Raw genomic sequence first — 25,781 nt, 5'->3', positions numbered from 1 at the left:
AGAGAGCAAGCCCATGAACAAGGGAGAGGGGTCGAATGAGACAGAGGGAGAAGCAGACTCCCTGCTGACTGGAGAGCCTGATACAGGGCTAGATTCCAGGACCCTGAAATCATGACCTGAGCTGAATGTAGACGCTTAACCGACTGAGCCACCCAGGCGCCCCAGCAAATTATTTTAAATCAGAGTTCAGGAGTGTAGCTGGTTATAAAATAAAAATACATAGAAATCAATGAATTTCTATACATCAAAATAGATAAAAATTTTAATTTAAAAAGATACATTTACATCAGCAATAAAATCTACATTACAGAAATAAATCAAAAGATATGTGGGGCACATGGGTGGCTCAGTTGGGTAAGCGACCCGACTCTTGATTTCGGCTCAGGTCATGATCTCAGCGTTGTGGATCAAACCCGGAGTCAGGCTCCATGCTTGGCTGTGAGTGTGCTTAGGATTTCTCTCTCTCTCTCTCTCTATTCTCCCTTTGCCCCCCCCCCAGCTCTCTCTCAAATAAATAAATAAATCTTTAAAAGATATGTAAGGCCTAAAAAAAAAAAAAAAAAAAGGGCGCCTGGGTGGCTCAGATGGTTAAGCGTCTGCCTTCGGCTCAGGTCATGATCCCAGGGTCCTGGGATCGAGTCCCGCATCGGGCTTCCCGCTCCTTGGGAGCCTGCTTCTCCCTCTGTTTCTCTCTGTCTCTCATGAATAAATAAATAAAATCTTTGAAAAAAAAAAAAAAAAAAAAAAAAAAGATATGTAAGGCCTATACAAAAACTATAAAATTTTATTTATTTATTTTAAAGATTTTATTTATTTATTAGAGAGCGAGCAAGAGAAAAACAGCATGAGAAGGGAGAGGGTCAGAGGGAGAAGCAGGCTCCCCGCCGAGCCGGGAGCCCGATGTGGGACTCGATCCCAGGACTCCGGGATCATGACCTGAGCTGATGGCAGTCGCTTAACCAACTGAGCCACCCAGGCGCCCAAAATTTTATTTTTTTGAAGAGTTTATTTTTAAGTAATCTCTGCATCCAGCATGGGGCTCGAACCCACAACCCTAAGATCAAGAGTCATATGCTCTACTGACTGTCAGCCAGGCACCCCTATAAAATGTTACTGAAATAAACTGAACATTTTCTAAATTGAGGATAGCCTATTTTTATGGATAGGAACACTGAGAATGGAAAATATGCCAGTTTTTCTCAAAATTAAACTACTGATTTAATTCAATTCCAAAAAAAATTCCAGTGGACCATTTAGAACCTGTCAAGTTGATCCTAACATTAATATGGAAAATCAAAAGGCTTAGAGTGGCCAAGGCACTACTGAAAAAGGAATAAAGTATGTGTGGCATCAGAGATGGGAGGACTTCCTAAAAAGCTATGTTTGAAATAGTACGGAGGACGACATTAGTGAAAAAGCAGACTTAATAAGAATCTCCAAAAAAAACTCCTCCAAAAGAACAACGAAACTAATAAAAAGTCAAAAGAAACCTTTTCAGAACTCTGGAAATTAATCAAAGGCTTGCAGCAATCTGGGAAGTATTTATTTAAGAAAAATGGCTGGATCTTCGTAAGAGCAAGCTTTGTTCTTTGTGTCATTTTAACTCTTCTATTCCAATCCCCTCCTCTCTAGCTCAGTGGAAGCCTTAAAAACCAATGGCCTGGAATCATGGTGAAAACCAACAGCCTGGTAGCCAATGGAAAGGGCAAAAGAAGGTTGGAGCTCCTTCAAAGCCTCATTATCAGAGAATTATTATTTTTTGAATGTTGAGTATTTTGCCCAGTGCAGAAAGTTTTTTCTCAGGGAGCATCTGTGAAAAACAATTAGAAGCCAATGATTAACATCTCAGCTGTCTGTGGCAGCTGATAATAGCAGAGGCAAACAATAGGCCAACCAAACACTTAAAAGGAAAAGCTGGGGAATGAGATGTCCGTAAGGGCTTTGAAAAGCTGTAACATATTTCTGGGAATTTAGAATGCCACACACATGTACAATACTGTATGCATACTCAGGGTGTATGCATGCTAAAGAAATGCCCTAAGCTCTTACCTCAGACTGACTTTTAGGCTCTGTACAGGCAGCAAGTGCAGGTTATGGCAGAGTTGTTATACTTAACGTAAACCCAAATATTGACCATGTTCTACTTCTTGAGCTGGGTAATGATTTCATGTAAGTTTGTGGTACTGTGCTTTGTAACTGACATATGTTCTTTTATAAGTATCAAATACATTTTAAAAGGAAATGGAAAACATCTTTACATTAAAACAATCCTAAAGATGAAACTCATACCTTCAACTATGCTGGACTTAGCAAGAAATCCTGAAGATGTTTTTAGAGCTCCATTGAATACCACAAAACTTGCACCTGTCACTGATAAGAAAAATACATTTATGTTTTAACTTGCCTTTTTTTAATGCTATATGATGTTTGTTAAATGTACAATGTGGAGCATGGCACATTTAAGTACCTGATAAATGCCATGCCCATACCACTTATATTAGAAAGGTAATAAAAAAACAACCTAACCAAATTAAGATAAAATATTGCATAAGGGTTATGTAATGTTTGTATATAATAACTGATAGCTATTGTACTACTTAAAATGTTTGTGTCTGTGTCAATGGGAGTATGGGAAATCGAATATCCACCACTGGTAAGAGCATAAATCAGAGCAATCTCTATGGAAGACAACTTAATAATTACCTATTAAAATTATAAATACATATATCCTTTGACACACCAATTCCACAACCAGGAATTGCACATATACAAGGTTATTCACAGTACATTTTTATAAATAACCAAGAACTGGTAACAACTATATCCATTAATGAGACAATTAAATGATGTACACATATAAAGTGAAAAGTTATGGAGAATGCAAAAGTTCTTTTTATACTAACAGAATCATCTCTAAGGTGTGTTAAAAGAAAAAGCAATGTGCAGAATGGAACACGTTATGACTTGTTTAAAAAAGTGGAAGAAATTTGCTACAAATTAAAAAAATTCAAATGCAGGGCGCCTGGGTGGCTCAGTCGTTAAGCGTCTGCCTTCGGCTCAGGTCATGATCCCAGGGTCCTGGGATCGAGTTCCGCATCGGGCTCCCTGCTCCGCGGGAAGCCTGCTTCTCCCTCTCCCACTCCCCCTGCTTGTGTTCCTGCTCTCGCTATCAATCTCTCTGTCAAATAAATAAATAAAATCTTTAAAAAAAAAAAAATTCAAATGCAAATTAAAAAGCGGAAGAAAGGTGTGTGTGTTTGCTTAAATATATATGTAAGCAAAAATGTTTCTGAAAGGATATACAAGAAACTGGTAACATTGGTTTGGTTGCCTGTGGGGAAGAGAAGAGGGTAGCCTTGGGGTCAAGGGAGGAAAGGAAATTTCTCACTGTAGATACCTATACCTTTCAAATTTTATAACACATATACCTATTCAACAAACAAATATTAAATAGTTGTTACATTTTAATAACAAAAGTATTAATGACATATTAAGTAAAAAAATACAAAAGTGTAAATATCCAATATAAAACCATCTATTTAATAGATATATATTAATATAAGAAGGAAATATATTAAAATGTTCACAATGGCCATATCTTGGCACTTTATTTTCTTTTACTACTTTTTAAAACATATTTTCTAAACTTAACAAATAAGTATATACTACCTTTATAATCAGAGGCTAATTTTATTAGCAACCAGCATGTCAAACTATTTTAAATGTTATTTTAAAATGTATTAATTTTATGATATACTCACTTCCACTTAACTTTCAATTTGTTAGGCCCTCTACTGCAAGGATCTGGCAATCACAGCAGTCACTAAGGCCATTCAGCCAGAACTGAGAGTAATGTCACTCACATAGGCTACTCCACCATCTTTACCATTTCTATATCCCCAGCCACTTACAGTTTTATAAATCATTCTTCATCCTTATCTAGACTGTATTCCCCTAAGAGGAGTTGGAGCAGAGAGCAAACAATAGCTGACAAACACCTCCTTCCAGAGAGAAATTACTGAAAATAAGATTCATACTATATGGGATAAATTAAACCTGAAGATATCAAAATAAATAGTGTTCCAAGTCCTTAAACCTAATGTAGCCCCCCAAAAAAACACAAATTAGAAGCAATTTTTAATCTGCGTAGCTAAAATTTTAAATCATAATGTATTATTACCATCAATTCAGCAAATAAGTAAAATATATACATTTCCCCTTTGAAAGGAATTCCATTTATTGAAGTTGTTTTATAGATCAATACTAGGAACCAACACTTACCTTTTCTAGGATGGCCAGTGGCACTGTTGGCCTGTGTTTGATAAATGCCATCGTTCTGTATACAGACTAGGTGAGAATCTGCTTCAGTACTAAAACTAGCTCCAATGCTAATGACATGCTCATTAGAAGAATTTATAACCTTCATTACCTGGAAAAAACAACACTCTTTTAGAAACATTACTAACATGTTATGTCTTTACTAGTTACAGTCATTCAAAGGGCCACAATTCCAACCAGCTTCATAATTATCAAGCTTTGGTCTGGACAACTCCCTGAGAATGTGATGGAATCAAATGTTTTAAGATAAAATCACCTCAATTAATAGATAAAACAGTAAAGAAAAAGTTTTAAAAAACAGGATTAAACAAATCCTTTATTAGAAAACAAATATAAAATCTCAAAAATATTTTTGCCATTATGCATGAGACAGTCTGATTCAAAACAAATTAACATATTTTTAAAGAAATCTAATGTTCAATAATTATCTTCAAAATTTGCATGAAGAAATTAGACTTACATCATTGTATTTTTTCCGAGGTATTTTTATGCAGCTCTTCCCCATTTCCATATGAATCAATAGCTGATCTATATTATGCAAGGTATACTGGTAATTTCGAAGGTCCTACATATAAAATAATGACATTTCCATAAACCTTAAACTATCCATGAGCATTTTACCCATTCATTAAATCCTTTTTTAAGAGTGTCCACCATTTTAAGACCTGTGATACATAACTATCAAAATGCCATCCAGAAAGCAATACCAACTGAAAAACACCAACTAATCCTTCCAACTACTCCACAACAGTAATAAAGAATATCATTCTCAGGAAGAATTCTGTAGTATTTGGGGGTGATCTCCTCTTTCTAATTACAGATCTTCCAAAATAGGTCTTCAAAGTAAACATGTATAAATAAAAGTAAGTCCACTGAAATACTTTTCTATGGTTACAGATAAAACAATTACAGAAAAAAGAGGTGGAAGGGAACCTGAGATTATCTAATCCAATTCTTCCTATTACAAATGAGGAAACCTGGGCCACAATTTGCTCAAAATCACCAAACTGATGGACTTAGGATACTAACACTTTTGCTAACCCTTCAACAACTGTGTAGATCTCACATTACCTACATGTGAAAGCACTGCAGCTGAACAAATCAAAAGACAATTACAACCAGGTACACATATATTAGGAGATGTGTTCTAAAAACCAATTCATTAAAAACAGGGCCCATTTATGCTAAATAAATTAAGATATATAATAAATGAACTTTCATTATACCAAATATGCCAAATTGAAATAGGAAAATATAAATATGTAAAATATGCTAAATAAAATTTTAAAATAACAATGTAAAAACACTTAATAGTTTGATTACTCACAACAAGTAAGTTCATAATAGTGTGTCCTATTTCTCCAAAAAGAGGTTTTCGGCCTCTAATACTCGTTAGAGGAGCGGGATATGCTATACATAAGAAAGGAAAACTGGTTACTTTCAATAAAAACCCAAAAAAGTCTTGAATTTATTACTTTTTTCTTTTTAAGATTTTATTTATTTGACAGAGAGACAGAGAGAGAGGGAACACAAGCAGGGGGAGTGGTAGAGGGAGAAGCAGGCTTCTCGCTGAGCAGGGAGCCTGATGCGGGGCTCCATCCCAGGACCCTGGGATCATGACCTGAGCTGAAGGCAGACGCTTAATGACTGAGCCACCCAGGCACCCCATTGAATTTATTACTTTTAATTCTCATTTCTCAAACATCATGGATAAATACCACCCAATCAGTTCTTTGGGGAAAGTGAGAGAAACATTAACCCATAGTGTGTATCTACTGGATGCTACACTGAACTGGGAACTTTATATACACTATATCTTATTTAAGCCCTAAAACAACCCAGTGAGGCAAATATGTCTACTCCTACTTTACTAATGGGAAAGGAGAGACATGGAAATTAACAAACTTGCTTATGGTAACTAAGTTAATAACCAGTGAGACAGATTTGAAATTTAGGCTTGCTTGATTCCAGAGCATTTCGTATTTTCATTATACACGTTTCCACATAAGGATAATGACAGGAAAATTATAGTAACTGGATAGAACCCTATAAAGTTCTGATAATTTAAGACTTTTTAAAGAGAAATATGAAGAACTCAAGATTTTTAAGGCATGTATAATTAATGTTCTATTGTGAGAATTTATAGACTGTAGTAAACTTTTACAGTTCTTGGGTCAGCCTAATAAAAGGGCCACACAGAGTCAGAGAAGTCAGTGCAGAGAAATAGAAGGAACATGGAGTCTATCACCTAACTACTTTTCTCTTTCTTTAGGGCACAATAAATATTATTCAAAAAGGAAAAGGTATTTGGTTGGCAATGCAGCAGGGCTTCTGGAAGAAAAGGAAGGTGAAAAAAGGAAGGTAAGACATTTCTATAATGATAAAAAGCAGAGAACTTTTTAACCTTCAGTTCTCAGCCTAGGTCATTAAGCAAACAAACCTCTCTCATACCTTTATACCAATATATGTCCTTAAAATTCTAAGAAAACACATTACCTGACATCTATTTTTAAATTTAAGTCAGAGTAACTCACAACTTTGTTATTACCAACATATTTTTTAGTGTTTTGTTTTTTAAAGATTATTTATTTATTTGAGAGAGAGAGCACGAGCAGCGGGGAGGAGCAGAGGGAGAGGCAGACTCCCCGCTGAGCAAGGAGCCTGACATGGGGCTTGATTCCAGGACCCCGAGATCACAACCAGAGCCGAAGTCAGATGCTTAACAGACTGAGCCACCCAGGCGCCCCTATTTTTTAGTTTTTAAAAGGAAAACCATGTTATTTAGAGGACAGAGGGTGCAGACTGGAAAAAAAACATAGGACATTAGTGGTAAAAGACATTAAAATGATATGATTAAGATAAATGATGCCTTTTTACTCTATCTGTTATGAATGAGGGAACATCCTTTACAACTTGATTGAGGTAATTTTATTTGAAACAGTACTTTCAAAAAGTTATGACTTAGAAAGACATTCTGTCAGAGTTATAAAGGACCTCCTAAGTCCTCTAAGCCAACAGTGAGTAGTATTCCAAATAGTCTCAATGTAAGTGTAGATAATCCCCATTTGAAAGTTACTAATTTCAGATCATTATTTTCAGTCTTTAATCTTGGGACTCTAACTTTTGCCATTAAATCTTCCATACATCCATTATCTCTAACAAACACATACACACACACACATCACATTTCCAAGTTCATATCCAGAGGCATGGGCACCAATAACATCAAAATGTCTGTATATCTAAAATCTAGCAGTATACAATGAACTCAAAAAATAGCTAAGACTAATTAATTTCTATGTACAGGTTTCCTCCCATCCAAAAGTTTGCTTTACACCACTTTGCTTTTACAAAAACCTATGTTAGTACCTGTTTTAACTGACTGAAAGGAATATGAAACAGATTTTTGTGTTTATGAAATGGTACTTGTTGGGGCGCCTGGGTGGTGCAGTCAGCTGAGCATTCAGCTCTTGGTTTTGGCTCAGGTCATGATCCCATGGGTCATGAGATGGGAGTCCCACATCTGACTCCACGCTCAGTGCTAGTCTGCTTGTGTTCTTCTCTCCCTCTGCCCCTTGCCTCCTCAAATAAATAAATAAATCTTTACAACAACAAAAAAGAAATGGTAATGGTTTCTTTGCTTTATGCCATTTTGGCTTACAAAAGGTTTCATAGGAATGTTCTACTTTCAGATAGTGGGAAAAACCTGTATAACTGGTGATTTTTATCTTCATCATTACTAAACACCTATCATAACTTCGCAGCTCCAACCCCTGTGATCTTTTAAGAAGTCCCACAAGTAGCTCCATGATTTTCCTTCTTTGTGTGTGAGAAAAACAGATTTAGTGACTAGAAGTGATACTGACCAAATACTGGCCAAACGTATAAACTGTATGTTCCATAATGACTTAAGATTACATACTGACCTAACTTTCCATAAAACAGCATTCAAATATTTATAGCAGAGACAAAATATCAGGCTGAATGGATGAAACACTTGATGCAAAATAAACTTTCATAAGCTCTGTAGTTTACACAGTAAAAAACCTGAGATGAAATTTAAATTTTGATACTTTTTACACAACAGCATCAGAGTTGAGCTGTGATGGTGTTGCGTAATGGTGGGCTGCGTGGGTGGCTCCGCTGGTTAAGGTCCGACTCTTGGTTTCAGCTCAGATCATGATCTCAGGGCTGTGAAATCAAGCCCCACCCTGGGTTCCACACTTAGCAAGGAGTCTGCTTAAGAAATTCTCTCTCTCCCTCTGCCCCTCCCCTAGCTCCCATACGCTCCTGCCTCCTCTCTCTCTCTCTCTAAAATAAACAAATCTTAAAAAAAAAAATTGTTAATGGTAAAGACCTCCCCCACAAAATCAAAGAGCTTAATAAATTTGCCAAAGAGAGAGATTTATATCTCTTTCACTGAATTTGTCCATTTTGAAATATTTTTTAAGTTTTATAAATCCCCTCCTTTTAATTTTCCTCCAAGAAAATACCTATTTAATTATATTAGAATCAAATGCCTGAAACTTCATTAGATATACTTTACATGGTATAAATAAATAATTTCTTGAAAAAAGTCAAGGATAAAGGGTGGGAATTTAAAAATTTTAACACTAAAAATGATTTCAACTTAGAAATAACCATATACATAAACTGGGGCCATTATTTCACAATCCTTCATGTTTGGCTTTGTGATATACACAAATTCAGAGGGGAAATCATTTACCTTCTTAAAATACAGGAAACATAACAAAATGAACTCCCTACAGTACATGCTTTTAAGAAAACTTTTTAATGTTTTATATATTTCGTTCTGAGATTTAAAAAAAATTTTTTATAAGGTAAGTTAGTATAATTATGAACATCTAGAAACTTCATGACATACCAAGGTTGTCTAGACAACTCATTTAGTAGTAGAGGAGGGCTGTCTTGGAATTTTAAAAGTATATCAAAACATGGGGCACCTGGGTGGCTCAGTTGGTTAAGCGACTGCCTTCGGCTCAGGTCATGATCCTGGAGTCCCGGGATCGAGTCCCACATTGGGCTCCCTGCTCAGCGGGGAGTCTGCTTCTCCCTCTGACTCTCCTCCCTCTCATGCTCTCTGTCTCTCATTCTCTCTCTCACAAATAAATAAAGTTAAAAAAAAAAAAAGTATATCAAAAGTAGTCCCCTTAAATCCCTTAAAAAATTGATTTTAATGATATCCCTGAAATTATTTTACATTTGAACCTATGTGATTTAACTTCTTATTCTAAAACTTACCTTTATATTCTGCACCCAATCTCAACATTAAGCGCATAGGAAAAACCTTTGCCCAGGGAATCTCTAGCTTCTGAATAAGAATTCCACAAAGAAAAGGATTACTTGGTAATAGGAGATCATCAAGTTTCTGTAAAGTAGGTGTAATAAACAGAAATCCTCCATGATCCTTACTACTGAGAAAACTCTCAGTAAAAGTAATATTGTCCAAGTTTTCTATGTATTTTCCTGGAAATAAAATCATTAATAAAAAGACTTTAAGTTGTTTTAAAAGGCATTCTGAGTTTGAATGTTGCAGTATAAACTTTCTTAAATAACAGCAATGTGGATTTTTTTTCTTATTTCCACACCTGAAGAAGCATCTATTGAATATTTTGTGTGCACAAAGCTCAGTTAATCCTGGAAGTTGGGAATTGTGAACAAAAATCTGAAAATGTTTCTAACCATAGGTGGTTTTAAATTTTTCTCTTTACTGCATGACCATGTGAAAATTCATCATGTCTCCCCCAATCTTACACAGATAAGTATATAGACACGTGTAAAAAAAAAATCAAGAAGGCAAATATATTTCCATTTTTAAAATTAAAAAAAAAAAAACTGTGTAAAGACACTAATCACATAAAATGCTAGATTTAAGGAGACTGAAAATGATGACTAAGATCTTTTAAGAAATCATCAATCTCTTCATAAATCTTTAGTACAGTTAGCATAGCCAAAAGCATAAATGCCTTTAGTTAATTTATCCATTCCCTCCAGTCTGAACAATTCAAAATAAAATGCTATACCTTTTAAAGCATCCTTATAGATGGTGATAAATAGTTTGAAGATGTCCTTTGGAATAGTATTTTCATTTGGCAAACATAATAACAGAATAATAATTTCTGCCTGTCCCAAGCCATGAAGTCCATTGGTTGAGAAGTACCAATATTTGTCTGAGGAATCTTAAGTGATAAAAGCATACAACTATAAATGTCAACTTCTGTTAACCAAAGAAACTAATATAGTCATCCTTAGTATGAAGCATAACTTTTCAAATTCCTTGTTTCCCCAAAGTTCTCCTCACAAAAAAACTTTAAATTGAATTGTATAAGATTAATGTAAAAAAGAGAAAGGATGAAAGACTATCTTATGGAGTCAATTAATAAATAACTAAAAATAAAATAAATAAAAATAAAAGATGCACTATTATGCTGAAATGTAGTAAGAATCAAGTTTGTGTCAGAGAATGAAAGCTGAGAGAGTCAATGATGAGTACTGAGGATTATTTACTTCCTTACTTTTAATTAGGTCACATGTCACTTACTTTAAAACTGTCTTTATTGCTACTAAATCAAGAATCTTGCTCAATTAACAAGTTTCAATTTATCTAAAAGCTCTATGAAATACAGTCAATTGTATTATGAGCATCAGGTACAGCTAGGAGCCCATATCCTTAACCTAGGACTGAATGCAGGACACTAGTAAAAATCTTTAAGGTTTCAAGTCCCACTCAATATAAGTTTGCAAAATCTATATTTATATGTGGCTGACAAATCAATACCAATGCTGCTCACTTTTCATGACTGCCAGTCAAAATTTAATTAATTTCAGAAATCCTACACACCAATTAGGCAAAGAAAGATCAATCATTACTTACAAAATACTAACTTGACATTCACCAGTAGATTAGCATTTAGGACAAATGTAACAGGACGAAAACTTTTGCCTTCAAGAAGCAAAATGATCTGCTCATGAGATGGGTGTTCCTCTACTACAGGCACTAAATCATGAAAGTAACATATTAGTTAGAATATGACTTCCTGTTAAATATGCTTGCAATAAAAAAAACCAGATTTATAAATCCACCAACGGCTTTATCAAATTTAGTAACAAAAGCAAATCTATTTCATAAAAATCAGTTAATACCCTAGACAACGATTATATACTAATTTTTACTTTTCTACTTAAAGATATTAACACTGTAATACATATAAATCCTGATATATTAAATTATATATATAGTATATATACAAATACGTTGATTAAATAGCATATTTATACAATTTTAGCCCCTGTACAATTTTAAAACAAACATTTTTGTAGAGTGGATTCCAGACTGCCAGCCACTCCAATTATAAATTCTGAAATTTACAACTCTTAAAGTAATCTAGACTCAGGTTGTATATACTGCTTGCTGCCATATGCCCTATGTCACCAACCAAGTGTAAAAAAGGATCTTGACAATCAACAGGAAAATATGTATGTCATGCGAAGTATAGGGCTTAAGGTATTTCTGCCACTATAGCTAGGTTCATGAAATAGCTCCCAGTGACAGAACAGAGATCCAAAACTTCATTCCCCTATATTATCATGCACAGAACACAATCATTTCAGGTTGCAGGATGCAGCATAATGCCTGGGGTGACAAGGATGTATCCCTAGGGAACTACTCTGAGGTGAGAGCTAGCCACAGAATCTCCAGCTTGGAAAGGACCTTAGAGATCAAATAGGTTCTCATCTTTTACATAGGAAACTGAAGCCCAAAGAAATTAAATAACATGCTTCAAGTCATAGGTGTATCAAGTAGCAGATGAGAAACTAAAATTCCTAGGTTTGCTGTCCAATCCAATACTCTCTTCTTTAGGCACTTTGCACCTTTAAAATGGTATGGAGGGGGGAGGCTGAGAAAAAAATGATAGAGTTAAAACTCTAACACAATGGAAGTATTTTCAGGATTAAAAGTGTATGAGTTTTCCTGTCAAACTAAACGTTTTCCTCATTCTAAATTAGGGACTCAAGATGAGATAAATGAGTCATATTTATTCAACTCAAAAGTTCAGATCTTTTTAGAATTTGGTTTCACATAACAAGACTTTTTGTAAACTAAAGATACCAAGCTATAGTACATATTTCAACCAAATTGTCTCAGCTTAAAAAAAATGCATTTCATACATCACAAAATTCACCAGTACATTTTTTCAAAAAACAAAGAAAACCTTTTTAAAATTTAAATAACTATTATCCTACCTGATCCCTTTTCTCCAGATGCAACCAGAAGAGGGGGCAAACTGTCCTCATCATTAGGTAGAAGACTAATCTTATTGCAAACATTCTTGTCAATACCACACAGTAACCTATAATCTGAAGTACTAGCAACAGGTAAATTGCTGTGAACTAAGACATCAGTAGGACTAGATGGTCCCTCAACTTCTGCAAAAACATCATCATTTAGGGTAAAAGAACAAGAAGTAGGTAACCCCTCAGTTCCTGTGTTTATAGGTAGTTTTTCCACAGATGGAACCTGAGAAATAGGACTCCGAATTATCTCATTTCTTGTAATATCTCCTATCTCACTGTTTGCTTTTTCCACTGTAGAATGGGCATGATCCACTGTGTTTACTGTCTGTAAAATATGGAATTAAAAAAAAAAACCAAAACCATCAGTTCATATTCTCTATTCAGCTGTGAAATGTTGATCTCTATAGCCAAAGATACCTTTTTAATAAGAATAAATAAAACCAAAATGGGCTCAGAAACTCTTCAAAAGCCAAATATGCCAAGAAACAGTACCATTTTACTCCTTTAAATTCAGAAGAGTAAGGTTTAGCTTTACCATATAATATACTTGGGTAGGTATTAATGACTTTAATTTTATAGACTAGAAAAAGGAGGCAAAGAGAACTTCAGCATCCTGTACCATATCACACGGTAAGCAAACTTAGTTTAACCAAACTCTCCTTCTGACAACAGCCCAAAAGCCTTGAGTGGGGAAAGGTAGGAAGGGACAGATCAGGGGGAAGGCAGGAAGGAGAATGGTTAGGAAGCAGAGTGGTAGGTGTATTCCTCAATAGTAACCACTAATAAACACTTCAAGGCAGCTTCAATAAAGCCCCTTTCTTTTTAAACTGGCCAAACCTGAGTTAGTATTAAATGAGAAGCATTTATGAACTCAAGTAAAACTTACTAGGCTGTTTAGAACTTTCATTTTGTTAAAATATCAATTGAGGGTAGGTGCTTGTGCTAATAAGGGCTATTTGTAAATTCTAGCTCATGAACCCTGACAAACAGCATACATTTATATGGTATGTGAAACAGAGCAGGATACATACTGATCTTGTCTAATATATACACACAGGACAAACCAGGTAGCTGGCAGAGTAGATGTTCAATAAATATCTGTTTACTAAATAAAAGCATTCCTACTGCATGTATGAATACTCACTTCTATGAATATTTTGCTACTTTACAGTGAAAGTTCTTAGTTGGCTGGAATTCTGTATTACGTATCTTTTATTTAACACCTAGCACATTTGTGTAAATGCAAACATAAATAACATTGTCCGATACTTTGCTGGATGTTTGAAAATCATTAAACAAATATTAGTCTAAATTAAATTACTAAATCTCAGTTCTATTTCCCTATACCAGGGGCTCTTAAAATGTGGGTCAGGGTTCTCTGAGGTTCCCAAGACTCTTTCAGGGAGTCAGTGAGGTCCTAGGATATTCTTCATATAATTTAACCAAAAACAACATATCACAACAGACTGCGTATAGAAGCAGATGTGAGAATTTGTCTTTTATTAAGCCAGACATCAAAGAATTTTGCAAAAATGTAAAACAGTGTTATTCCTCTCACTAAACTTTGTTTTAAAATATGTCTCATAAAGATATTATTTCTATTACTACAGCAAATTAATTTTTAAATTAATTTTAAATTTTTTCCACAATTTTAATTAAATAAATTTACTTATTTTATTTTTTTTAAGATTTTATTTATTTATTTCTCAAATTGAGAGAGAGCGAGAGAACACATGAGCAGGGAGAGTAGCAGGCAGGGGGAGAAGCTGGCTCCCTGCTGAGCAAGAAACCCGATGCAGGACTTGATCCCAGGACCCTGGGATCATGACCCGAGCTGAAGGCAGACCCTTAACCAACTGAGCCACCCAGGCATCCCAAATTTATTTATTTATTTTTAAAGTAGGTTCATGCCCAGCATGGAGCCCAATGTGGGGCTTGAACTCACAACCCTGAGATCAAGATCTGAGCTGAGATCAAGACTTGGACACTCAACCGACTAAGCCACCTAGGTGCCCCACACAATTTTAATTTTAATACAGTAATTATCACTAGGTATAACCCACATAATCTATAATTCTTTGAAGTTCTCAGTAACTTCTAAGAGCATAAAGGGGTCCTGAGACCAGTAAGTTTGAGAATCATTACCTTAAACTGACATTAAAAAAGATAAAATCTAAAATATATTCACTACATCATGTTTGTCATTTTAGGAAGCTCACAGCATTAAAAAAAAAGTACTCTAATAATCACACTATGAAATATATTTAAAATAAAATGTTATTAAATTAACAAGTCATTCTTTAGATTCCTTACCAAGGGCATATCAGGTAAGAGAGGACTCATGTCTTCAGAACATCTTTTACTTCCAGATGATAATTTTGTTGTATCTGCAACTTCACCATTGGGCAGTATACCATCTGCGAACCATACTCTCTTCTGTTCTTTGGAGCATAATCCTAGAATCAGTTTAAAAAGTAAAGCACTTGAATTTGGTATATTGCAATGATTTAATACTAAATCAAGTGGGAAATATTTTTGTTTGTTTGTTTGTTTTTTAAGATTTTATTTATTTACTTGAGACAGAGAGAATGAGAGACAGAGCATGAGAGGGAGGAGGGTCAGAGGGAGAAGCAGACTCCCTGCCGAGCAGGGAGCCCCGATGCGGGACTCGATCCAGGGACTCCAGGATCATGACCTGAGCCGAAGGCAGTCGCTCAACCAACTGAGCCACCCAGGTGCCCCTCAAGTGGGAAATGTTTTTAAAACCTTTCTGCTATCCATTGGCAAGACCTGCCTTCTCAGTGCTGCAAAGGCCTAAAGAAGTGGCCTTTTGTGATTCATCTAGCTGGAATGGAAGTCTTTTCCTAATTTATGCAAAGGCAGGAGTAACCCTAGGAATCATATACTCAGAAAAAGAGTGGGCAGGAGAGGTTTTATCTTTAAGACAGTGGAGGCAAATTTAAAGCCTGTATTACTAAGTAGTGAGTGAAGAATGAATACAATTTAAAGACTAAGGCACAAGGTGGAAAAATGTAGACCGGAGCATGACAGATAAGCAAAGAAAAACATGGGAAGAACAGAAAGAAGTATAAAAAGTCTAAAAAAGGAAACAGGATCACTTGTGCATCAGAGGTCATTTTCTTAAAATTCTTTATTTAAAATAGGTCATTTCTTATTTTTAATGTACTTAATAAGAGAAGCATAATATTTTTGTTCTTATAATGTGGATATTGACCTTTATTAATATTTTCCTCCCAATTTGGAGGAAATAACTAGATATCAGCATAAATATGTATTTTCTTTTGTTACAAAGTATCCACAGAGGAAGGTTATGAAAATAGCTGCCAGACGGCTTTATGACAATATAAAAATCAAAGGATCAACATCTACCTTCCAGAACATAATATAAAATTGGAATTACATACAATTTTTGCAGTATGGGTAGACATACTAAATAAGGTATCCTTCATGTATTTGCAACACTTTTATAATTTAGTAATTTAGGATGTCAATATAAGAGAACATATAAATATTTTTAAAGCATATTTATTCATTTTAGAGCTGTAACATACAACCATATATGCTGATCTCCTTATCTAAGTTATAATGACAAATAGAAAATAGCTACATTAAGAAATAAACTGAAATTCAAAGTAATTATCAGAAGTATGTGAATTTGTTTTTAGCTGACATTTACAGTGATTTTCTAGCAAGTTAGAGACTAATAGTTTGTATTTAAAAATGTACACAGGCTTGGGGCACCTGGGTGGCTCAGTCACTTAAGCAGCCAACTCTTGGTTTTGGCTTAGGTCATAATCTCGGGGTCCTGAGACTGAGCCCACTTTGGGCTCCTCACTCAGCAGGGCATCTGCTTCAGGATTCTCTCTTTCCCTCTGCCGACCCCCTGCTTGTTCACTCTCTCACTCTCTAAAATAAATAAATCTTAAAAAAAAAAAATGTACACAGGCTTTACTCAAGGTCCTAAACTACAAGAGATTATAAAAAAGAATGGAGAATCCAAAAAATTTTAAATAGATTTTAAAAAACATATTTATTGTGGTAAAATATACATTTAAAAACAGATTTTTAAAGAAAGGGAGATATGCCAGTTATCTACCTATTGTCTCTCAAACCCAAACCCACCCTTCCATAAGGTGCTCTTTGATGGCAGGCTGAAGTCTGGGAAGTGCAACTCCCAGACCCCCTTGCTGGTTGGCTCTGGTCACGTTCTGCCAATAGCATTGGTGGGATACTGGAAGGTGGGAAGAGAAAGAATTCTGTTTCTAGTTCCTGCCAGGATCTTTGCATCAGCAGTACCACCGGATATAGGTGCATGCTCTGTGATTTGCAGTACTCCGACCATCAAGCCTGGAATACTCCTTCATTCACTGAACACGAATCCTGTGAAGCCCCCTGATGGTTCCAGCATTTGCTATATGGTGTTCTCCCAGAAATCACAACACCAGTCACACCCTGAATCCCAGGTCTGAGAACCAAACACTTCTCAGTACTCCTGAACTGAGTTCTAGAATATTGCCTTTCACATTTCATTATCCCAACCCTAGGAATAGTGGTTGCTTCCTGTAGTTAGTAATCTCTGAGTCACTTGAGTATGCCCCTTTTGCTCTTCCAACCTTCTAACACACATATACCAGTTCCCTGTACCAAATTCCTCTGATACCTAGTCTGTCTCTCTGTCCTCACTAAACCTTATCAAACTAGAAATTCCATTAAAAAATTATCTTTAGTCTAAGACACAGCATTTTTTTCTAGTTACCTTCAACATTTGGTTGTTTAAGTGCTGAGATCGGTAAAGTTGTAGGTGAAGGTATACCGGATGTTTGAGTCTCCTGAAGAGGCTGGATTGTGGCACTTTCATCAGAATGATTAGATTTAAGATTAGAACCAGTTGGACTCATCATCCTTTCAAACGCCTGAGCTAGAAAGGGGAACAAATATTAAAATATTAAAATACTTTTGAACTTCAAAGTAAATTATTATAAATTATCTATTTTTCAAGTTGTGAGGAGAAAGAAATCAGTGGGTAAGCAAGAAAAAGAAGTGGCACTTGGCAAAGATAATGTCCTTACTCCAGTTGGCAGCACTCTACTTCAATATAAGCTACCAATTAGTTATTTCAGTATTATATTTGGCATATGTTTATCTACTAAAGAAAATATGACTTTATTTAATATGACTGTCTCTGTTTTTATCCTTGTACCCCTATAGTATATTTTCAACACAGTTCAGAGTGATTCCTTTAAGACATAAATCCTATCACATCATTCCTGTTTAAAATCTTTTAATGGCTTCCCAAGTAGAGTGAAGATTTCAGTTTTTACAGTGGTTCACAAATCCCTACAAATCTTACTACCTCCTCTGCCTTCCTACTTAGCTCTCTCTCTGACCTCATCTCTCACTACTATCCCACTTGTTCATTATGATCCAGCCATCCAGGCTTCCTGGTTCTTCAACAAGTCAAGCAAGCACTCTCCTAGTGTAGTCTTTGCTCTTACTGTTCTCTCTGCTTGGACTGTTCTTCCTATAAATACTCACATAGCTTTATTCTCTCACTTCAAGTCTCTGCCCACATGTCAGATTATCATAAAGCCTAACTCTGCCTATCATTAAAAAATACTACCTCTTGGGGCACCTGGGTGGCTCAGTCGGTTAAGCGTCTGCCTTCAGCTCAGGTCATGATCCCAGGGTCCTGAGATAGAGCCTCACATCAGGCCCCCTGCTCAGCGGGAGGCCTACTCCTCCCTCTCCCACTCCCCCTGCTTGTGTTCCTGCTCTCACTCTCTCTCTGTCAAATAAATAAATAAAATCTTTAAAAAAAAAATACTACCTCTTGCCACCAATCTGTTACTATCTATCCCTCTTACACTCTCTTACTTTAATTTAGGATATTATCACCATCTGATATTCTCTTCGCTTACTGTACACCTCTCCCCACATTCCTAAGCTCCATGAAATAATAAACTTCATGAGAACAGGAGTATATTCTGTTCACAACTGGAGCTCCAAAATGCAAAAGACTGCTTGAATATTGCTGAATGATTTTTCATCCAAGTGACATGGAACAGCACTGGTAGCTCTCCCCTCATCATTTCTCCAAACCAATCTACCATAAATGTCACCACTGCTAAAGTAATCCTCCTCAAGTGCCACTGAATGATAGTACTCTCATGAAATGGCTTCAACTCACCAAATAAAATCCATACATCTTACTCCGGGTTTTGAGTAATGTCCAACTTGCCCCAAATCTACCTAATGGCACTCACATGCAGGCTTCCCTGAAACTTATACAGTCTCAGCACAACTTCCTCATTATCTATAACCTCTAATTAAACTATCTTTTCTTTTAATCCCTCATGGAATTTGTCTTACAACCCTGTGCCATCTTTCTCATCTTATTTAATAACATTATTTTATTTTATTTTTTTAAGATTTTATTTATTTATTTGACAGAGAGAGAGACAGCGAGAGAGGGAACACAAGCAGGGGGAGTGGGAGAGGGAGAAGCAGGCTTCCTGCTGAGCAGGGAGCCCAATGCGGGGCTCGATCCCAGGACTCTGGGATCATGATCCGAGCTGAAGGCAGACACTTAACGACTGAGTCACCCAGGCGCCCCTAATAACATTATTTTAAATGATCACTTCTACCATCTTCAACCCTAAGGTTGATATTAAAATAACTTGTATTTGTTTTTTTGTGGTATATAAATTAGTGTTACACAGAACCATAAGTGCAAATACATGCTATATCATAACACTATAAATAAAACAGATAACTAGATAACCATATTCATTTCAAGGTATTTTCTTTGATAAACCAAAGCATGATCTCAACATCCTATTGAATCTCTTTAATGACTATCTTCTCCTCTCCTGGAAACTTACAGTCAAAATGTTTTAATGTTCACCCAAAAATCTGACCTGTCAACTCAAATAATGTTTCAGATCTTCATGGCTATTTATTTTTCAAGTGGGGAGAGAGAATTATTATGGGAACTTGCTCTCATATTTCTGAATTCCAGCAGGTTGTCTGGCTAACAGCTCCAGCAGGCTTCTAGGCTACTGAAATAGCACAGGAAAAAACAAAACAACTATAGAGTCTTAAACTAACCTCTTCATAAACAATGTTGGTAAGATGGAAATATAAAAAGTTTACACTCTATTATCTTCCAGAGCAGAGGTCAACAGCAGGGAGAAAAGCAGCTTACCTCAGGCTAATAGACTCATATCAGAGCTTTTTGGAGAATTGCTGAAAAAAGTTATCTTTATTCAAAAGAGAAAAACAAATTATTATCAGGTATTTATTCTCCTGGCTAACAGGAAGCAATACCTGAGCTAATATACAGGTCAAGTACTGAAAAGTCCCAAGGACTATTTGCTGGGAATTAAACTGTCAACAAATCTTTGGGAAAATGCCAAGAAGAGTAAATGTGTATTTGAGGGGAAAAAAAAAAACCACACACAATACAATGCACATACACACACACACACACTCTGTGAGAACACAAATAAGACCACCAAGATAATTGCTGATAACGGTAGTAGCTAAGCTAGGGAGCCAGAAACAATGGGAAATACATACAAACAAAATTCTAAAATTGAGAAGGGAAAAAAATGTATGAGACAAAAATGTGCCAATACTGTGACAGATATGAACTTATCTATAAAATCATAAATATTATTACCTTATTTTGTATTCCCATCTTAGGGTGTAATTTCCAAAAAGGTGGGAACTATTATCTTGCCTTATGCTATTAATTTATAACACTGAATTCTACTTATTGTTAAGTATTCTATAAATGTTTAGATTAGGATGAAAGATGACAATGATGATGACAAAACAAATAGGCAGATGAAATGCAGCATTTAGGGACTTGGTACCTGTTAAAAGTTAATGAACTGCCACTCCAGAAATTGAATGCTTCCTTTCCAGATTGGTAGTATTAATTGTGAGAGTAGAACAAAAAGAAGAGAAACCAAGCCGTGGGATGTCCCACCTAAGCCAGATAAATCAACACTAGGTCCTCGCCTTAAGAAAATAAAGAAGTTTATCTTTGTCACAATCCAGTTGTTTTTAAGATATATTCAATTACTGGAAGAAAATATGTCAGGTTAATACTCACCTTTACTAATAGTCTCAAAGCAGACTACACATACTCTTGCTTCCTTTTCTAGATATTGTAGTTTACACTTCCTATTACAACAGACACCACAAAATACCTATAAAGAATAAAATATCAAATTTGGTTTTGTGTCAAGCACGTTTATACCTATGGAAGGCAGGGGGAGAGGAGCCAAAAATCTAATTAACCAAACACCATTTTTCTGATTATATAATTTTTCTGATCACTATAATCACAGGCAGTTATTAAAATGATTCTATTTGTTTTACTTCAATGAGGTTTCTGCAATTTAAAATCGTGTCTCTGACAAGGAGAATTCCTTTAAATCAATTCTGCTAATTGGAAAAGAACAAAAATTTTCTTTAATGAATAGGCTTATAATTTAAAAAGTTTTCTGTGGTCCTTTACTTAAAACTTTTAAAAGTAGAATGTTATTATTTTTCTAAAAGAGAGGAGGGTTGATCTGAGACCAACATAATACTAAAAAATGCTGAATAAAAAATGCAATGTTATTTCTATAGGCATCCCTTAAGAGTTTATAGACAAGGCAGTCAGAATGCAAACAAGGTCAGCTTCAGCATTCTGAACCTGTGGCAGCCAATTTGCTTCCCACCCCCCAACGTTTCCCTAGATATAGACTATAACACTAACTGCAGAGTGGTCTTGAAATTAATTCAATGATACAGGGGTATATTACTGAATTTGGGACATCTCATGTGTTAATGTTAGAGAGATAAAGACATATTCTTAGATTTCACAAAAACTAGTATTTAGCATTCCTCATTTCCCAGTACATCATACTCATGACAAGGTGACATTTAGTCACCCTCAAGCAATCTATAAAATGACAGTGCTTTATATATTTCCATGTAAGTGAAAAATGATTTTAAACTATCCAAAACTTTTAATTATCTATTAATCAGCTTTTTTGTCACATTAAATTTCACTTTCACTTAAAATGTCTCAAAAGAATAAAAGACGAAGATTTTTAAACTTACTTTCCCACATGCTCGGCAGTGGTGTCGCCGTTTCGTAAAAGTAAATTTGACTTGGCAGTTCATACAGTTTGGAGCTTCTGAATCAGGAACCCAAGTAGGTTGTTTCTGGCCCAAAACCAGGCCTTCTTTGCAAGTGTTTACAGGTACAGATTCTTCATTCACAGTTACAAAAGTGGATCCACCTTCAAAATTACTTTCTATATCAATGTAATTAGAGTTGAAGCTAACCTGAGGATCAATTGTAGAATCGGTAGTACAAGTGGTTGGAACAATCGTATTTGCTATGCTGGGCTCACTTTCAGGCATATTTGGAACATCTGGCTTATTTGGTTCCTTTGAACCCCTTGGTCTTGATGGAATGCTAAACAATTGCTTTGGTCTGGCCCCTCCAACATGAACAGATTGACTGTTAATATCAGAGACTGAAAATTCATTTGTAATCTCAGATTTACTGTTAGATAACCCTTGTTCAACTGGAATTGTACTTTTTTCTCCTAAAGAAAGGCCACCATTTTCTGTTGTATTCTGTTTATCAACTGTTTCACAAATCATATTAATGCTAGGACTTTCTCCAGTAGCGCCTGTTTCAGCGTTGAAATACATATTATTGATGCTCCCATCATCTAGGCCTCTCGTGTCTATCTGATTCATTTGAGATTTTGAGTCATTTATACTTTCTTCAAACGATTTTATGTTACTAGTCTGAAGATACTGTTCAGTCAGAAAGGCATCAAGTTCAGCATCACTAATTAGTGCACCACTTTTCATGCCCTCATCAATATTAAAGTAATCTAAGTCTTGCCCATCAATATCATTGCTTGAAAAAGAGAGACCTTCACAATGATCAGGAAACACTGGGGCATTAGCACCAGAAAGCTCCATCTGAGATTCTGTAGCTATAGAAGAGTTTGTGTTACCAGGGTGATCCAAAGACTCAACTCTGATTACCATTTGGTTGGACTCTACCTTTCCATTTCCCACCTGTTCAATTATGTTTTTACATTTTTCTTGTTTCAAAAGATCAGTCTCCTCCAATGGTTCCCCACCCAGAATAACACTCTTCTGTATTTCTTCACGCACTGGCACTGCATCTTGTATGTTATCTTTACGTTCATTCTGTGGTAAACAATCACCACGTGCTTTACTTTCAATTAATGATCCACACAAAGACCCAGGTACTGGAAGACAGGGCAGTGAGGAGTACATCTCTTCACCTGAAACATGTGGAGTTGGAGAGGAATCTTGAATTACATCTTGATTATCTTTAAGATCTACATCTCTTGAGCCTTCTTTTGCAGACTGTTTAATAACTATAGCAGTCCTATCTTCCTGAAAGGAAAAGTCAGGTAATTTGAAATTTTCATCTTTTGCATTTGAATTATTTAAGTATAAATCTTCATTTTTTGGAAAATTGCAAGGCAAAGCACTTGTGTGGTCTCCTTCTTCTAAACATTCTGTGGCAGCTATGACTGCCACATCTACTTCCTCTTTTACCAAACATTTATCGGCTTTCAGTAACTCACATGGCTGGTCCTTGTGTTGTAGGCTGTCTTTGGCATCAAACATTTCGGAACTTTGTTGAGTCAAAACAGATGGCATGTTAAAATCAACAACTGGTTCTAACTGATTAGAGATCTTTTTATCCTTTAAATTCTCTTTTACACTGTAATTACATGAATCTGAAGGTGTTGTATCTACTTTTATACCCAATTCTTCAGCTCCACTAATTTCTCTGTTTTGTAATTCAGAGTTGACATCATTCTGTTCCTCTCTGACAGTATTATTACCACGGTCTGTTGAGGAAGCACAAAGAGTTTCTGACACTGAAGATAAATCCAATCCAATCAAAGAATCTGCACTAGACCTAAAATCATCTGGCAATAACTGTTTAATATCTTCTTCACTATTAGTTACATGAACTAAGTTACCCATGTCGCTTATCAGATCACAGACAGGTTTACTACATCGTCCCATATAGAGAGGCTGGATTTCATCTGAAGTGCCACCATCCACAGAAGAAAGGAGATCAAGTCCTGTTACATTTTTTTCATTTTGTATGGAAGTTAGTCCCTCAAGCGTTTTGTTCAGGGAAATCTGATTTGTTTCACAGCATGTTTCTGATGAGGCACAACAATTAATGTATTGTTGATCCTTTGGTAGCAGTGAAGTCAGTTGTGAGGAAGCCAACTCTGAAGAAACTGAACAGTGGTTAGAATCAAATGTGTTTTGCTCATCCTGGAGATAATCCTGTTCATCTAATTAAAATAGAGATACAATGTTATTCAGGAAAGCCAAAGCAAAATTATCACAAATATGTTTTTTAAGACTCCTAAACTAACTAAACTTTTGTTTAGATCAGAAATAGGCTACTCTCTTACAAAATGATAACCTCCAAAAGTATTTTTATTTAGATTTAAACTACTTAGGGTTTTTACTTTTCAGTGTAGATGTCACAATGTGATAAAAATTCCACCTAAAATAACTCAGTTGCATTATAAAAACCAGACTGAGGAAGAGCTGAAAAACAATCTAACTTCTTGGTTCTCTCTCTCTAGTTTCCTAGTCTTCATTATCAGCTGAGTAAAACATCTCTCATATTAATGAAATACCAATTTATGTAAAGTTTTCAAGTTGCTTTTAGCTGGCTCATGTTGATTTTAAAGGTCTTTCTTTTAGTTAAATTTGTATCTGTAGAGAAAACTTCTAGTTTCCTTACTTCTATTTCTGGCTATTGGTTCTATTCAGTATAAGAATAGGCTAGTATATTATAATGAAATGTGAACTTACACAATATAACCATGTGACCAAAACTGAAACCAAATTTTGCTAAGAGTACTCTATATCCGGGATAACTGAATCACAGACACTTAAAAATTCCATTAGCAGCAAAAATTAAAAACCAACAAACCTGGATTCTGTTCAAAATCATCAAGGAGTTTGTCCAAGTCACTGACTGCTGCTTTAAAATAACTGTCCATCCTACTTGTAGACTTATTCAGAGTTTAATCCTTATATGCCTAGAAAATAAAAAGTTATGATAGTTCATTTAATTCTCTAACATATAAATATTACACCATCTACTGAATACCAAGAAACATAGTCAGGAAAAAGACATAAATATATTGCTTTGAGGAATCTACAATTTAATTAGGAAAATTGCCTCCTTATATACAAAATGACATGAAAACCAACTCTAACAACATTACATACATACATACACTACTGTAAATTTTAAAAGACTTACCTAAGTAACTCATGTTACTTAAGTTACATAAGTCAAAGAAGAATTCACAATTGAAAGCTAAAAATAGTTATAAGTACCATATACCAAATATAAATATATAATACAGTAATATAAAATATACTACATACAAGTAAAAATACTTCATACAAACACTTGTGGGATTCAGCAGAAGTGGTACTTCAAATGCTTAGAGCTTTAGATGCTTATATTCAGAACAGAAGATTAAAGACTAATAAACTAAGAGCAGGAGTTAAAGAAATAGAAAATGAACATACAAGAGAGGTACAAAAAAGTTAGTTTTATGAATAAAGTAGATAAACCTCTGATCTGTCTCAAGAACTCCACAAATGAGCCTGAGACTCCTTAAAGGAATCTATCAGTAACTAAAGGGATAAAATTAAAAGGACAGAGGAGCCTAGTTGAAGGGGGGCTCCTACTGTCTTAAATGGGACAACCAAACATCAAATGAATGAAGGCTGCAAAGGACTGAACACAAATCAAATAGATAAAAAACCAAGAGATCATAATGATACTAAAAACAAAAACAAATAACACCACTCATTAGAGGGTTGCCAGGGCACAAACTCATTACTCTGAAAGTTGATACACTGAGGGAAAAGAGCCAATAATTTATCCTCCCCTTTATTTACAAAATGTACTTTAGAATAATAAAGTAGCTGCTGAGGGAAAGTTTTTTAGATAAGAATTCCAATTAATAAACACAGATGGATTAAAATTTTATTTT

General features: G+C 35.3%; 1 protein-coding gene across 8 annotated transcripts in view; it reads right to left on the bottom strand.

Moving 5' to 3' along the window:
* ZFYVE16 (zinc finger FYVE-type containing 16) overlaps positions 1–25,781 on the bottom strand; it is a 47,151-nt gene that overhangs the window by 11,071 nt on the left and 10,299 nt on the right. For 4 of the 8 annotated variants that reach the window (XM_045897389.3, XM_045897395.3, XM_045897378.3 and 1 more), the window contains 13 exons: positions 24,701–24,809; positions 21,793–24,047; positions 20,795–20,891; positions 17,432–17,593; positions 14,968–15,110; positions 12,604–12,979; positions 11,234–11,356; positions 10,383–10,538; positions 9,601–9,825; positions 5,666–5,748; positions 4,799–4,903; positions 4,282–4,429; positions 2,290–2,370 (listed from right to left, as the gene is read on the bottom strand). In XM_045897389.3, the coding sequence (XP_045753345.1) occupies positions 2,290–2,370; positions 4,282–4,429; positions 4,799–4,903; positions 5,666–5,748; positions 9,601–9,825; positions 10,383–10,538; positions 11,234–11,356; positions 12,604–12,979; positions 14,968–15,110; positions 17,432–17,593; positions 20,795–20,891; positions 21,793–24,047; positions 24,701–24,770 (4,024 nt within the window). In that variant the 5' untranslated portion in view covers positions 24,771–24,809. Of the gene's footprint in view, positions 1–970; positions 1,811–2,289; positions 2,371–4,281; positions 4,430–4,798; positions 4,904–5,665; positions 5,749–9,600; positions 9,826–10,382; positions 10,539–11,233; positions 11,357–12,603; positions 12,980–14,967; positions 15,111–17,431; positions 17,594–20,794; positions 20,892–21,792; positions 24,048–24,700; positions 24,810–25,781 lie in introns of those variants that run through there. The other 4 variants (XR_010413108.1, XM_064596295.1, XM_045897412.3 and 1 more) reach the window with 3 other exon arrangements.

The sequence above is a fragment of the Mirounga angustirostris genome, unplaced genomic scaffold, assembly GCF_029215605.1.
Source record: "Mirounga angustirostris isolate CCGP_5_RB_7025 unplaced genomic scaffold, mMirAng1.0.hap1 SCAF_7, whole genome shotgun sequence".
In the NCBI taxonomy this organism is placed as follows: domain Eukaryota; kingdom Metazoa; phylum Chordata; class Mammalia; order Carnivora; family Phocidae; genus Mirounga; species Mirounga angustirostris.
Note: the sequence above shows the minus strand (reverse complement) of the source record. Positions and strands in the feature narration are given on the sequence as shown.